The sequence below is a fragment of the Oncorhynchus mykiss genome, chromosome 23 (genome assembly GCF_013265735.2).
Source record: "Oncorhynchus mykiss isolate Arlee chromosome 23, USDA_OmykA_1.1, whole genome shotgun sequence".
Taxonomy (NCBI): Eukaryota; Metazoa; Chordata; class Actinopteri; order Salmoniformes; family Salmonidae; genus Oncorhynchus; species Oncorhynchus mykiss.
Window position 1 is genome coordinate 53,404,821 of NC_048587.1, and position 16,520 is coordinate 53,421,340.

At 44.4% G+C, this 16,520-nt stretch overlaps 1 protein-coding gene across 1 annotated transcript in view; it reads right to left on the bottom strand.

The window, feature by feature from the left end:
• Nucleotides 1-398: 398 nt before the first annotated feature.
• Nucleotides 399-16,520, bottom strand: part of LOC118943833 (serine/threonine-protein kinase WNK4-like) — a 42,877-nt gene continuing 26,755 nt past the window's right edge. Inside the window, exons 10-15 of the mRNA XM_036959913.1 lie at nt 16,240-16,383; nt 12,515-13,740; nt 12,068-12,164; nt 3,527-4,196; nt 3,038-3,344; nt 399-2,452 (exon numbers count right to left, since the gene is read on the bottom strand). Coding sequence (XP_036815808.1) covers nt 2,450-2,452; nt 3,038-3,344; nt 3,527-4,196; nt 12,068-12,164; nt 12,515-13,740; nt 16,240-16,383 — 2,447 coding nt within the window. The 3' untranslated portion in view covers nt 399-2,449. The remainder of the gene's footprint in view (nt 2,453-3,037; nt 3,345-3,526; nt 4,197-12,067; nt 12,165-12,514; nt 13,741-16,239; nt 16,384-16,520) is intronic.

The window sequence follows — 16,520 nt, forward strand, 5'->3', positions numbered from 1 at the left end:
CACAGCATTCTGCAGCAATTATGCCATCCCATCTGGTTTGAGCTTAGTGGGACTATAATTTTGTTTTTCAACAGGACAATGACCCAACACACCTCCTGGCTGTGTAAGGGCTATTTGACCAAGAAGGAGAGTGATGGAGTGCTGCATCAGATGACCTGGCCTCCACAATCCCCCGACCTCAACCAAATTGAGATGGTTTGAGATGAGTCGGACCGCAGAGTGAAGGAAAAGTACTCAGCATATGTGGGAACTCCTTCAAGACTGTTGGATAAGCATTCCAGGTGAAGCTGGTTGAGAGAATGCCGAGAGTGTGCAAATCTGTCATCAAGGCAAAGGGTGGCTACTTTGATGTTGAACACTTTTTTGGTTAATACATTATTCCATATGTGTTATTTCATAGTTTTGCCGTCGTCACTATTATTCTACAATGTAGAAAATAGTACAAAATAAATAAAAACCCTTGAATGAGTAGGTGTTCTAAAACTTTTGACCGGTAGTGTATATTACCAGTAATAGGCTACCATTAATCCCCATAATTTCTAATCTACAATGTTTGTTTGGTTAGGGTCATTTCTGTTAATGCAGTTCTTATATTATTACACCAGTATGTTGTGGTTCTAATTGTCGGAGTGGACATGTTGTTTGCAGAGCTCACACCTTATGCTACACTTGTGAGGAACAAGTTTTGGTTCATTTCAATCAATTTATGAGTTTTGTCAATGTATTAATTGTCTTTTCTTTGGAGCGCTCCTGTCAATGTTGAGTAAGGACGTGCACCTAATTATGTATATAGGCCTAGAAGTATATAGGCCTAGGCTACCTGGCCTGCGTGCAAATGCAGGCCTATAAATGTGCTCATTTGGGGCATGTCTGTTCTTGATACACACAGGAAAGTGTTGAGTTTGGAAATCCCAGCAGAGTTGCAGATCTTGACACACTCAAACCGGTGTGCCTAGAATCTACTACCATACCCTGTTCAAAGGCACTTTAATATTTTGTCTTGCCCATAGCCGCAGAATACATTTTTATATATACGAAAGTAAAAAATATATTAGATTTTTGGGAAATAAATAGTGAATTCACCTGGTCAGTCTAATGGAAAGAGCAGGTGTTCATAATGTTTTATACACTCCGTGTTTGTGCAAGAAATGTAGGTTGCCAAAATGTCTTTGGTTCATTTGTAAACGTAATTTATAAATGCATTAATTCATTTTTACAATCATGGTGACACCCATTAGTCTACACCTATATATGTTGGATTATTTTTGTAGAAAATATAATCTCAGTGAAAAGGTCAGGAGAGATTCGTAACAATCATCAACCATAAGTATTTCATTTTTTTATCAATGTGGCTGATTTGGCAATACTTTCACTGGATTTGGTTTTTTAAAAGAAGTAGCTGGTTAGTTTGTCTTGGGTATTCCTCATGTATAGAGCTGTATTGTGCCTAGCTTCCTGGAAAGACTGACACCGCAATGATCTCAGTGTTATAGTTCTACCACTAGGTTGTATTCAGCAATAGAAAACTACTGGTCTATAGTGTTGTATTGTATTGATAAATGCTCACTATCATGTATATAAGATACTGCCTAACGTTAGACAACAATGTTCACATCCTTCTACATGTCGACAACAGTTCTCCTTCATAATTCTGTTGAATTAATCCGAAATATTGCTTCACTATTGCACATTGGAAAATCAGCAAAGTACAACAACATATCTGGATTTTCATAGTCCCTCTAGAGGGCAGTAGTGAGTTTACAGTCAGCATCAACATCAACAGATTGCAAACAGACAGTCAAATGTGCAAATTAAAATGTGAATAATCTGAAACAGTCCCAATAAAAACTGTCTGTGACAGTCAGATAAGCAGGAAAATATTGATCAACTGCCCCGGACTTGATCCCATGATCCCAATATTGTCGAACAACCCTTAATAATGCTTTGTGGCTACAAGGCAGGATTATAGCAGATCACTAAGGCTCTACTGTATGTACAACTATCACACATGTTCAACATAGCATAGTATGAGGAATGATGGTACACTACCTGGGCTGGTACTGTTGTGAGCCTTTTACACCCATTTTAAACTCACACTGTTCTGGTGGCATCCTACTGAACCATTGTAGTGGCAGGGCTTCTCTCTGGGGTGACTGACAACAGATGACAGAGGTTCCGTTGTCCCTTCATAGCAGAGGGCTCAGTGACCTATGATGAACCCTGTGATCTCTGATGAACCTGTGACCTTTGATTAAACCCGTGACCATTAGCTCAGCAGAGGAGCTTCCTGGTTTCTGGGGGGCCTAGGTTACTCTCTCCTCCAGTGGGGGGCCAGATAAAGGGTTTAGACGTGATGTCACTTCCTTCCTCCAGCAAGATGGACATAATCACTGCACTCTTCAGATGAGGTAGTCCGGATTTATTCTACAGCAAGCATGGCTCAAGATTCTTACTGGTGAGAGAGGAGACAAGGAGATGCAATGATTAGATGTGTAGAGTATTCAGATATAGTGGAGAATCATTCACTTCCTGTCTTCTAGATAAACTTAGATTTTGGACAGCAGGATGAATACAACACATATCCAATATAGTAGCCGTGTCTGAAATCTGGCTTACCTACTACTTACTAAAACTGCATAATGTGTACTAATCACACACTATTTAGAATGTACTATTTAATAAAAATATATTCAGTAAGCAACAAATGTCAACATACTACACTCACCCATACCGAGAGTGTGTCAGCTAATGCGCAATTGCGTTGTTTCCCGCCATTTGTTCATTTTGGTATAGTCCCCTTATCTGATTATCAGCTGTCGTCAAACACGTTGGTCTGAAAGATGATTCTATTCCTCAGTAGCAGGCAGCGAATTTGTTGTAGATGAAATGAGCCGAAATGAGTATGACATCCTGGCATTTAAAGCATACCATTTTTTTCCCACACACTATAAAACATATTTTTGCATTCCCAATCATCCTACTATTTAGAACGCAAGTAGAAGTATTCGGAACCTGTAAGGACAATGTGTAAACCCACCATTCTACTGATGTCAGATGCAAAAGTCACCCCTTTAGAGGGCTTCTCCAGAGAGCTGCTACTGCTGCTGCCACCCAGAGAGTTCCTCCTAATGATACCTTGGAGGGGGAGCATGTCCAGGCGCTGCAGACTGTTTCTGCGGGAGGAGGAGAGGTAACTCCTTTCCTTAGAGAGGCGGCGCTGGCGACTTGACAGCATGGCGGCAGGACAGACTATCCCCGCAGGTGGAACCTTCCCCATCCTCTCATACAGCTCTTCAATCTCCCTCTTCTGGGTGGCCTGGAGACTCTGCACCTCTGCCAAGTGTCTGACATGAGGGAGAGAGAGAATGAGAGAGCGGGATAAAGATAAACAGTTTAGGACTCTGAGGAGGATATGTTTAAGTGCTTTGGAATAGTTGACAGTCAAGTTGAGTTCAAAGTAATCAAACTTCGATTAAAACCCAAAATGGGTGAATGACTGAAGAGATGCTGAAGGTGAAACACTCACTTCTCCCTCATCTCCAGTAGCTCCTCCCACATGTCCTCACTCTCTGAGTCGTCACTGCTCAGGTATGTGAAGTTACGGCTGTAGCTCAGCCACATGTGGTTTAGAGCGGAGGTGTAGGTGGGGCTCCCTGCCCCTCCATCCCACAGGCCACGCCCCTCTGATTCCACCGCTATAACGGACAAGCCGCTGTCTGCAGACATACCCATCAGACTGAGGCTGCACATTCTCTTCCTCCTCCTCCTCCTCACTGTCTGTTGCTCTTCCTTTTCCTCCTGCTCCTCCTCATCTTCTTCCTTCTCCTCCTCCTGCTCCTCATCTTCTTCCTCCTCATCTTCTTCCCCCTCTTCATTCTTCTGCTCCTCCTCATCTTCTTCACCCTGTTCTTCCTCTTCTTCCTGCTGCTGCTCCTTGGTCCCGGCCCACTCTACTTGGACCTCCTGGGCCTCCCCCATAGTGAGGTGTGGGGGGTGGGGAGTGAGGGTGGTGTTCAGGCTGGTCTCTGACTCCCACTGCTCCTGCTCCTCTGTACTGCTCTTAGAGGTGGTGGTGCTGCCCACTGACATGGGCCTGGCGGGGTTAGAGCCCTGTCCACCTGGTTCAGCAGTCACAGGGATCTCCATGCTAGGGGAGACCTGAAAACGGCCCACTGTGACAACAGCAGGTGGAGGATCTGTGGGGAGAAGGGGGTTTATGATCAATATCAATACAGTGATAATAATTCATTTTCACAATCTGCTGTTTGTGTTTACATTCTGTTCCAGTAGTTGATATTATATTCCACTGATATTGACTCATGTACACTCAAATGAATTACAATGCTTTAGGCCGGGATTCAATCCGATTGCCCCTTTTCGGCTATGCACCGTTTAAAGGCAATGTTTCCGGAGAATTCATGGTAAACGCTGCATATGTCAGCTCAATCTGAAATTTCCTTCAAACATCAAGCGTGCAGTTACGTGGCTCTACTGTTGATCAGACCAGAACCCTGGTCTTAGTTTCATAACTTTCTGTCAGAAAACCAATCCAACTGCCATATCTACTGCCAACATCTGGCAGTGGTGTAAGAAGTGGGAAGGAATCAGAGTTAGCTGAGGTGTGGAACTAGGTGGCACTCTCCTGGCTTGGAAAAAGCTTTTCTCTGCTGAATACGGCCCTGGGACTTCTCAAACAGAGCCTGTTCTGTCTGTCTGTTGAGCGGGGTGGGTCTTGTTGGGTTGAGTCGCTCGGGGACCAGAGCAGGGCGGAGTGGCGGTGTAAACACAGACAGGTGGGGAGGAAATGGGAGGAGAGGCCTGTAACGAGTGCGGAAGCCTTATAATTGGTCAGTTCTGCTGGACAAATCTTCTAATAGGTCAATACTGGTAGGCAGGGCTATAATCACACCTACGTATTGGTCCCTTATTCAATGATCCCGAGGCACTTCTAGTGCTAATAGGTGATGTTGTTACCAAACACCGATGTGGGCAGGATAAAACAGAACAGGAAACAACGGGAAGGGCAAATTGGCCCAAACACGCTTATTTTTAGATTGCAGGGCAATTCTGAGAATGATTTACTCTGGTTCCTTGAAAGTTTTCCTGGAGGTTTTATTAACGCTCTGAGAATGGAAAATATAGGTTATTTAGAGTTTAAAAAAAAAAATAACTTCCTTCAAACTTTCACTGAATGTTTCAATAACACTTTTAATAATATTGCTAGCTTATTTTGGGTCAATGTTTTTGAACTCCAAGCACAGATAGGACACATGGAATTGAATTTTCTTAGGCATTAATCATGTGAACACATTTCTTTTTTATTGTGACACAGCATCAGTAGCTAGGTTTCCATCCAATTCGCAACATCTAAATGAATAAAATATGTGCATTTTCCCACCAGAGATGTTTTCCATCAAATTGACTGCGGATAAAAGTATGTGCATATGATAACGGAGTCCACATAATAACTTTTGCGGTTAAATTCCTATGTACCGAATACAAATTCCACTTAAATGGGATTCCATTGATTTTTCAACTCTACTGATGGTTTTGACACAAAAAAATGTTGCGTTATATAATATTGTCACGTGCGCTCTAGCCTACAGCTTGCAGATACATAGCCTACATGGCCAAAAGAGCGATAATATTTTAAATTTGTCAAACGGCAGGCAAGCATCAATCATCATGTAACCAGAATAAGACCCTAGATGTTTATTGGAAAAAAGCATCAAGCTCATCACATTGCACTTTCACCACTTTGTGATATTAATCACAATTTATTTAATCTGTAGCCTAATAAACATCATGGTTTTCCGAGTCATTGTGGGAGGACCACACACACACCATATCATCAATGCAATGATCTGTGTTGCCCAGCAACAGCCCCAAAACATCACTGCTCTAGAGGAGATCTGCATGGAGGAATGGGCCAAAATACCAGCAACAGTGTGTGAAAACCTTGTGAAGACTTACAGAAAACGTTTAACCTCTGTCATTGCCGACAAAGGGTATATAACAAAGTATTGAGATAAACATTTGTTATTGACCAAATGCTTATTTTCAAGCATAATTTGCAAATAAATTCATTAAAAATCCTACAATGTGATTTTCTGGATTTTTTTTTCTCATTTTGTCTGTCATAGTTGAAGTGTACCTATGATGAAAATTACAGGCCTCTGTTATCTTTTTAAGTGGGAGAACTTGCACAATTGGTGGTTGACTAAATACTTTTTTGCCCCACTGTATGTAAAAACTTGGCCACTCAGGAACATTCACTTTCTTCTTGGTAAGCAACTCCAGTGTAGATTTGGCCTTGTGTTTTAGGTTATTTTCCTGCTTAAGGGTGAATTAATCTCCCAGTGTCTGGTGGAAAGCAGACTGAACCAGATTTTCCTCTGGGATTTTGCCTGTGCTTAGCTACATTCCATAGATTTTTTTACCATGAAAAGCTCCCCAGTCCCTTAACGATTACAAGCATACCCATAACATGGTGCAGCCACCATTATGCTTCAAAATATGGAGAGTGGTACTCAGTAATGTGTTATATTGTACTTGCCCCAAGTATAACACTTTATGTTCAAGACTAAAAGTGAATCACTTTCCCACGTCTTTTGCAGTATTCATTTAGTGCCTTGTTGTAAACAGGATGCATGTTATTTTTTTTACAGGCTTCCTTCTTTTCAGTCCATCATTTAGGTTAATATTGTGGAGTAACTACTATTTTGTTGAGGCATCCTCAGTTTTCTCCTATCACAGCTGTTAAACTGTAACTGTTTTAAAGTCACCATTGGCCTCATGGTGAAATCTCTGAGTGGTTTTCTTCCTCTCCGGCAACTAAATTAGGAAGGACGCCTGTATCTTTGTAGTGACTGGGTGTATTGATACAGCATCCAAAGTGTAATTAATAACCACACTATGCTCAAAGATATATTCAATGTCTGCTTTTTTTTTTTTTTTACCCATCCACCAATAGGTGGTGCTCTTTGCGAGGCAATTGAAAACATCCCTGGTTTTGTGGTTGAAATTTACTGCTCGACTGAGGGACCTTACAATTATCTGTATGTGTGGGGTACAGAGATGAGGTAGTCATTCAAAAAACATGTTAAACACTATTATTGCACACAGAGTCCATGCAACTTATTATGTGGCTTGCTAAGCACATTTTTACTCTTAAAATTATTTAGGCTTGCCATAACAAAAATACTTATTGACTCAAGACATTTCAGTTTTCATATTTTATTCATCTGTACAAATTTAGAAAAACATAATTCCACTTTGACATTATGGAGTATTGTGTGTAGGCCAGTGCCAAAAACATATACATTCAATCAATTTAAAATTATGACTGTAACACAATAAAATGTGGAAAAGTCTGAAGGCACTGTATGTCTGGCGGGGATGTTGACACTAGGGCAACAAACAGACAGGGCCGTGGTGTCACTGGATAAGGTAGCGATGTGCTTCCCTATTTCCCGAAGAGATCATTAGAGATCATTTAAAATGGCTTCCACTATTTTAAAGTAGTCAACTGGGTGGGGATTCCGGAGTAATCAGCCAATGATCAGAGTATTGTCTTCTTCTTCAAATTGGATTGCCTATAGTTAGTAAATGGTTTTGAGCTATATTACCGACATCTAGTGACCACACTAAATGTATGACACACACGATTTGGTTTAAGACTCCGGCACTGCAGGTGGCAGGTAAATCACCAATGTTAGCTTTATACTTTTTTCAAACATCAGACAGCCTCAAAGGCACTGCCCATGCTGTCACAGACAAGGTACTTGTACGGACGAGATGTGTATGCTGGAACAATGAGGAAGTTTGACTAAGTGCACTGGGCCGGGCTATGAATCGCAATGCTAGAGGCATCACTACAGACCCGGGTTCGATCCCGGGCTGTATCACAACCGACTGTGATCGGGAGTCCAATAGGGGTGGCGCACAATTGGCCCAGCGTCGTCCGGGTTAGGCCAGTGTAGGTCTTCATTGTAAATAAGAATTTGTTCTTAATGTTCTTGCCAAGTTAAATAAAGGTTATTTAAAAAATATAAAAAATTGTATAGCATGATGCCTCTTTTTTCACAAAGTTTAGAAGAGAAAAAACTAAAACTGAACATAATTTACCATGGGTTTTATTCTATTTTAGTTTGTTTTGGAGTCAAAGTTAATAGTTTTAGTATAGTTTTAGTTTCTCAAATGTGTTTCTTAATTATTTTATTGCAGTTTACTAAATAGTTTTTTTGTTTTGGTATTGTTTTAGATTCAGTTTTAATTTACTACAATAACTCTGAACTTTACTGGAAAGTTTTTGAACGTTCTGAGAACATGCCTTTAAATAGAACCATGAGGAAACGTTATGCTGAAGTACTGAAATTCCCACAGAATAATGTTGTAGCCCGACATCCGGCACCGACAGAGATGGCCGCCTCGCTTCGCGTTCCGAGGAAACTATGCAGTATTTTGTTTTTTTACGTGTTATTTCTTACATTGTTACCCCAGGAAATCTTAGGTTTTATTACATACAGTCGGGAGGAACTACTGGATATAAGAGCAACATCAACTCACCAACATTACGACCAGGAATATGACTTTCCCGAAGCGGATCCTCTGTTTGGCCCTCCACCCAGGACAATGGATCGGATCCCAGCCGGCGGCCCAAAACAACGGCGCCGCAGAAGGGGCAGACAGAGCGGTCTTCTGGTCAGGCGCTGTAGACGGTCACATCGCGCAACGCTCCAGAGCATACTACTCGCCAATGTCCAGTCTCTTGACAACAAGGTAGACGAAATCCGAGCAAGGTTTGCCTTCCAGAGAGACATCAGAGACTGTAGCGTTCTTTGTTTCACGGAAACATGGCTCACTCGAGACACGCTATCGGAGTCGGTACAGCCACCTGGTTTCTTCATGCATCGCGCCGACAGAAACAAGCATCTCTCAGGTAAGAAGAAGGGCGGGGGTGTATGCCTTATGATTAACGAGACGTGGTGTGATCATAAAAACATACAGGAACTCAAGTACTTTTGTTCACCTGACTTGGAATTCCTCACAATCAAATGCCGACCTCATTATCTACCAAGAGAATTCTCTTCGATCGTAATCACAGTCGTGTATATTCCCCCCCAAGCAGACACATCGACGGTCCTGAATGAACTTCATTTGGCTCTATGTAAACTGGAAACCACATATCCTGAGGCTGCATTTATTGTACCTGGGGATTTTAACAAGGCTAATCTGAAAACAAAGCTCCCTAAATTTTATCAGCATATCAATTGCGCAACCCAGGCTGGCAAAACCCTGGACCATTGTTATTCTAAATTCCGCTGAAAGCACAAACCACTGCTTTTAATCAGGGCAAGGTGACCGGAAACATGACCGAATACAAACAGTGTAGTTATTCCCTCCACAAGGCAATCAAACAAGCTAAGCGTCAGTATAGTGACAAAGTAGAGTCGCAATTCAACGGCTCAAACACAAGAGGTATGTGGCAGGGTCTACAGTCAATCATGGACTACGAAAGAAAAACCAGTCCCGTCGCGGACCACAATGTCTTGTTCCCAGATAAACTAAACAACTTCTTTGCTCGCTTTGAGGACAATACAGTGCCACTGACATGGCCCGCTACCAAAACGTGCGGGCTCTCCTTCACTGCAGCCAACGTGAGTAAAACATTTAAACATGTCAGCAGGGCTGCAGGCCCAGACGGCATCCCTAGCCGCGTCCTCAGAGCATGCGCAGACCAGCCGGCTGATGTGTTTACGGACATATTCAATCAATCCTTATCCCAGTCTGCTGTTCCCACATGCTTCAAGAGGGCCACCATTGTTCCTGTTCCCAAGAAAGCTAAGGTAACTGAGCTAAATTACTACCGCCCCGTAGCACTCACTTCCGTCATCATGAAGTGCTTTGAGAGACTAGTCAAGGACCAATTTGCTTACCGCCCCAATAGGTCCACAGACGACGCAATCGCAATCACACTGCACACTGCCCTAACTCATCTGGACAAGAGGAATACCTATGTAAGAATGCTGTTCATCGACTACAGCTCAGCATTTAACACCATAGTACCCTCCAAACCCGTCATTAAGCTCAAGACCCTGGGTCTCGCCCCCGCCCTGTGCAACTGGGTCCTGGACTTCCTGACTGACCTGCCCCCAGCTGGTGAGGGTAGGTAACAACATCTCCACCCCACTGATCCTCAACACTGGGGCCCCACAAGGGTGCATTCTCAGCCCTCTCCTGTACTCCCTGTTCACCCATGACTGCGTGGCCATGCACGCCTCCAATTCAATCATCAAGTTTGCAGATGACACTACAGTGGTATGCTTGATTACCAACAACGACGAGACGGCCTACAGGGAGGAGGTGAGGGCCCTCGGAGTGTGGTGTCAGGAAAATAACCTCACACTCAATGTCAACAAAACAAAGGAGATGATCATGGACTTCAGGAAACAGCAGAGGGAGCAGCCCCTTATCCACATAGACAGGACAAAATTGGAGAGGGTGGAAAGATTTAAGTTCCTCAGCGTACACATCACGGAAAACTGAAATGGTCCACCCACACAGACAGCATGGTGAAGAACCTCAGGAGGCTGAAGAAATTCGGCTTGTCACCAAAAACACTCACAAACGTTTACTGATGCTCAATCGAGCATCCTGTCGGACTGTATCATCACCTGGTACGGCAACTGCTCCGCCCACAACCGTAAGGCTCTCCAGAGGGTAGTGAGGTCTGCACAACGCATCACCGGGGGCAAACTACCAAACTGCCAACCAGGACATCTACACCACCCGATGTCACAGGAAGGACAAAAATATCCTCAAGGACAACAACCACCCGAGCCACTGCCTGATCACCCCGCTATCATCCAGAAGACGAGGTCAGTACAGGTGCATCAAAGCGGGGACCAAGAGACTGAAAAACAGCTTCTATCTCAAGGCCATCAGACTGTTAACCAGCCATCACTAACATTGAGTGGCTGCTGCCAACATACTGACTCAACTCCAGCCACTTTAATAATGTAAAATTTGATGTAATAAATGGATCACTAGCCACTTTAAACAAGGCCACTTTATATAATGTTTACATAGCCTAAATTACTCATCTCATATGCATACACTGTGCTCTATACCATCTACTGCATCTTGCCATTTTGATGTACTAAATGTATCACTAGCCACTTTAAACAATGGCACTTTATATAATGTTTACATACCCTACATTACTCATCTCTATACCATCTACTGCATCTTGCCTATGCCGTTCGGCCATCACTCATTCATATATTTTTATGTACATATTCTTATTCATTCCTTTACACTTGTGTGTGTATAAGGTATTTGTTGTGAAATTATTAGGTTAGATTACTTGTTAGATATTACTGCACGGTCGGAACTAGAAGCACAAGCATTTTGCTACACTCGCAATAACATCTGCTAACCATGTGTATGTGACAAATAAAATTTGATTTGATTTGTTTCTTAATATTTTCTGAACTATTTGAGAACTTTCCAAATATCAAACCAGTTGGAGAACATTCCTACATTACCAACTGTTTTATTAAATGTAACCATGTTTGAACTTTTAGGAAATGTTCTGTTAAAGTAATGAAATACCAAGAAAATGATGTTTTTTTGTCAAGTTCCTTAAATGTACTGAAAATGTTCCAAAGCCAAGCAACTATCCTGCACCATTCCCGGAAAGTTGTGGGAAGTGTGTACGCAAAATAACCATAGGACAACCATGCTCTCACCAAGCTCTAAGAAACATATGGTTCTCAGAACGTTATGTGCTAGCTGGGTAGGCCTTATTTAGAGAGAATAAAACATAAAACACACTTGCATAATAGAGAAATGGCCTCGTTGAGTGTCTGGAGTGTGTGTGTGTGTGTGTGTGTGTGTCTGGAATGTTTACTCTGCATTTGTTTAGTGTGCTAACAAGGTCTGCCAGCGTCCTCCCCGACCCGTCTCCTACCATCAACAGATCAACAGTAAGCTTAGGTAAGGGCCAGTACAGTAGAATACAGCTAGAGTAGAGGTAGCGAGGGGAAGTCACTGTGAATTCTACCTGTGTAACTGGGAGATACTCTGGGCTTGGGAGCACTGGCATTCATCTCAGGCACCATTGGTCTGGACATTGGTGTGGTTGAGCTGAATGATGATAACTTGGGAAAAGAGGAAGGAAACATGTAATCAATATTATTAAGAAAATTATTAAGAGAAATAAACCTATCCCCCCATACATTAGGTCTTTCTCTTTATCATTTTCTTAATCAAATCAAATTTTCTTTGTCACATGCGCCGAATACAACAGGTCAACCTTACAGTGAAATGCTTCCTTACAAGCCCTTAACCGACAATGCAGTTTTAAGAAAAATACCTTAAAATAATAAAAATGAATAAAAGTCACAAATAACAATGTTGATTACTTTTTTCCAGTGACCAAAAATATTCAGCAAGAATGACATTACTTGTCACTATCAGACAGTCATGTAAGGTCTAGTTGGTAACTTACTGTGCTCTCCGGGCTGTCTGGGGCCGAGGGGGACAGGTCAGACCCCGACGCAGAGCTGGACACATCAGACTGGTCCTGAGGAACCATGTAGGATCCTTGGGAACTATTCTGTAAATGGCTTAGGCGTTTGGAAGACACTGTTTGCAGTGACATCCCTTGTGTGTTCCTTGGAAGGGTGTTGTAGCCCATCATAGAGGGAGATATGTGGTTATTCTGCCAGCTGCGGTGTCTGTTTTGAGAGTACACAGACCCAGACCCATCCCTCTGCATCTGTGGTGGAGTGTCTGCGCCCTGGTAGACACTGTGCTGTTTTCCTTGACCAGGCATCCCACCCTGAGGGTGGGGGACCTCCACTGGAGCTGTCTGGTAGTGGGGGGAGTAGATGGATGGGTAGCCAGACTGGGGGTGGGTTAGCTGGGGATGGAAGCCTGCTATGGAGGGCATCCCTTGGTTAGCCAGGCTGTTGGCAGGGATGAAGGAGTGGGCCATGCTCATCGCCATGGAGATCACATTGGCCAGGGAGAAGAGGGGCTGTGTGTGGGAAGGCCACATGTCAGAGTGCTGGGGGTGAGCAGAGGGAGACAGAGGATTCCCCTCCCCGCTGTACTCTAAGGGGCTCGGGGCATCAGAGTGGTGGCCCCCGGAGAAGGCTGGGGAGTAAACGGAGGGGAACATAGGGTTGCTGGCAACCCGTGTGAGGGGAGAATGGGCTGGTTTTGGGGAGCCGGGGTTCACTGGATAAGGGAAAGGGAATTGTGTGTGGCCCATGAAGGGGGGCATGTGGTAGTGCTGCTTGGGATGGGGGTGCTGCTGCTTGGGATGGGGGTGCTGTTGCTTAGGATGGGAATGGAGGTGCTCTGGGGAGAACATGGAGGCTGGGTGGTGCTGCTGTGGGTGGGGGTGCTGCTGCTGGGGGTGCTCTGGGGAGAACATTGAGGCTGGGTGGTGCTGCTGTGGGTGGGGGTGCTGCTGCTGGGGGTGCTCTGGGGAGAACATTGAGGCTGGGTGGTGCTGCTGTGGGTGGGGGTGCTGCTGCTGGGGGTGCTCTTGGGAGAACATTGAGGCTGGGTGGTGCTGCTGTGGGTGGGGGTGCTGCTGCTGGGGGTGCTCTGGGGAGAACATGGAGGCTGGGTGGTGCTGCTGGGGGTGGGGGTGCTGCTGCTGGGGCTGGGGGCACTCTTGGGAGAACATTGAGGCTGGGTGGTGCTGCTGGTAGTGAGGAGAACCTGGAAGATAGAAACAAAACAGAACAATTTATGTTAGTGATTATCAAATTCAACTAACTTTTATTTACTGAGAGGGAACGTTATGTGTGGTGACAGATTGGTAGACACAAAACAACATAACATTACCTAACTCAGAAATACCACTTGTGTAAAAAGAACGCCTTACAAAACCTCAATGTGTTCTTTACAGTGTCCTCATACAAACTCTTATGCCAACGCCTAGAGAACACCTTAGGTTGTAAAAGAGTGGGATACTGACTGAACGAACACAGAGACTAGTGAATTATATTATTCTAGCTCCATCTCACTCAGATTTTGGATTGTTCCTTCTGCCCTACTGCCAAGTGACATCAGGCATTTGGAACATAAATCCCTCATGTGCGGTGGTTTCCATGGCAAATGGCAGGGTTTTGTCTTAACAAAATCACAGTTTAAGAGAGAGCTTTGATGAGATTGTCATTGCATAACAGTAGCTGATAGCCAGAGTGGTTGGGGCATGTGCAGTTATGTATGCATCCCAAATGGCACCCAAAAGTAGTGCATTGGTCAAAAGTGGTGCATAATGTAGGGAATAGGATGCCATTTGGGACGCAGACAGATTTATTTTGGATTAGAAATGTAATGCAGCAAGGAAAGACTAGTTTTGACATTTTATGAAAGTCTGAAATTGAAAACATCCCACTGGGCACAGACGTCAATTCAATGTCTATTCCACACTCTTTAGGGATTAGTGTGGACGCCATTACACTACCCCATCCATTGATTTTAAATTGTATTCAACAATGGCTCTACAGTTATGAACCAACAGGTCTCCTGTCACTGAGGTAATCCAGCCACTAACATGCCAGTCACTGAGGTAATCCAGCCACTAACATGTCAGTCACTGAGGTAAACCAGCCACTAACATGTCAGTCACTGAGGTAATCCAGCCATTAGCACGCCAGTCACTGAGGTAATCCAGCCACTAACACGCCAGTCACTGAGGTAATCCAGTCACTAACACGCCAGTCACTGAGGTAATCCAGCCACTAACACGCCAGTCACTGAGGTAATCCAGCCACTAACACAGCAGTCACTGAGGTAATCCAGCCACTAGCACGCCAGTCACTGAGGTAATCCAGCCACTAACACGCCAGTCACTGAGGTAATCCAGCCACTAACACGCCAGTCACTGAGGTAATCCAGCCACTAACACAGCAGTCACTGAGGTAATCCAGCCACTAGCACGCCAGTCACTGAGGTAATCCAGCCACTAACACGCCAGTCACTGAGGTAATCCAGTCACTAACATGCCAGTCACTGAGGTAATCCAGCCACTAACACGCCAGTCACTGAGGTAATCCAGTCACTAACATGCCAGTCACTGAGGTAATCCAGCCACTAACATGCCAGTCACTGAGGTACTACAGCCACTAACACGCCAGTCACTGAGGTAATCCAGTCACTAACATGCCAGTCACTGAGGTAATCCAGCCACTAACACGCCAGTCACTGAGGTAATCCAGCCACTAACACGCCAGTCACTGAGGTAATCCAGCCACTAACACGCCAGTCACTGAGGTAATCCAGTCACTAACACGCCAGTCACTGAGGTAATCCAGCCACTAACACGCCAGTCACTGAGGTAATCCAGCCACTAACACGCCAGTCACTGAGGTAATCCAGTCACTAACATGCCAGTCACTGAGGTAATCCAGTCACTAACATGCCAGTCACTGAGGTAATCCAGCCACTAATGTATATTCAGATAGAAATATAGTTTGGGCAACACAGTTCCAGGCATTGTGAAACTAGACTGTGCTGTGGCTGTGTCCAGCAGAGTACAGAGAGACAACAGGGGAAGGAGGAAGGGGGGATATACTTCAGATGGCCTCCAAATCTTGTGCGGCGGAAGGGGACGTTGTGTGTTCTTTAATTGACTTTAAATGCTTCCATCTCCTCCAGTGGGGGGGGGGATTTCTTGGAAAGAGGGGGAGTGGGATTGTTTGTGTGAGTGTGTCTGTATGTGTATTCGTATGTTTGTGTGTGCATGTGTGCTAGAAAACAGAAAACAGGCTGGGAAAGCTTATGCTTCACAGTGACTGCATTCACCTCTCGAAAAGAGGCAACAAGCTTCCTTCAGATGAGGTAATTACCTAAGAGGCCCTGGGACAAGGCTGGCACGGCACCACTGAGGCACAAAACTGGGCTTTGAGGTGCAGGGAAAGTTAGTCGGGACCATTCAAATGTCCTGACAATACTAAGAACGGCGTCTGAGGAGGGAGGAGTTTTACGACGGTGTCGGGCCTGATTCGTGTTCCACTGCCAAGATGAGGATGCATCCCAAATGGCATGCTATTCCTTTAATAGTGCACTACTTTTGACCAGGCTTTGGTCATGCCCTATAGGTCATTTAGTCTGCAACAGTCCTCTCTCTGTGGTGAACAGTAAACAATGCTAAATCTCTTCACATGGGCCTGTGGGGAGGAGGAGGAGAGCTAGGCTGTTACAGTACAGTACCTGGGGCGTTGTGGAAAGACTGGGAGCGTAATAGAGGTGTCCATGTAGGCAAAGTCACGTCTGCTGGGCTGAAGAAGTCTCCTCCATCAGCGGGACGTAAGGGAGAACCATGCACGCCTACACTGGGGTCAGCCATGCTGAAGTCTGGGAGAACAGACAGATACAGACAGTCAGTCTCAGTCATTGAGATGGACTTGCACATTGTCAAGAAAATGCATGTCTATTTACCATACAAACCCTAGTGAACATACAGAAGGTGTAAGGAGGTTGAATATGAATAG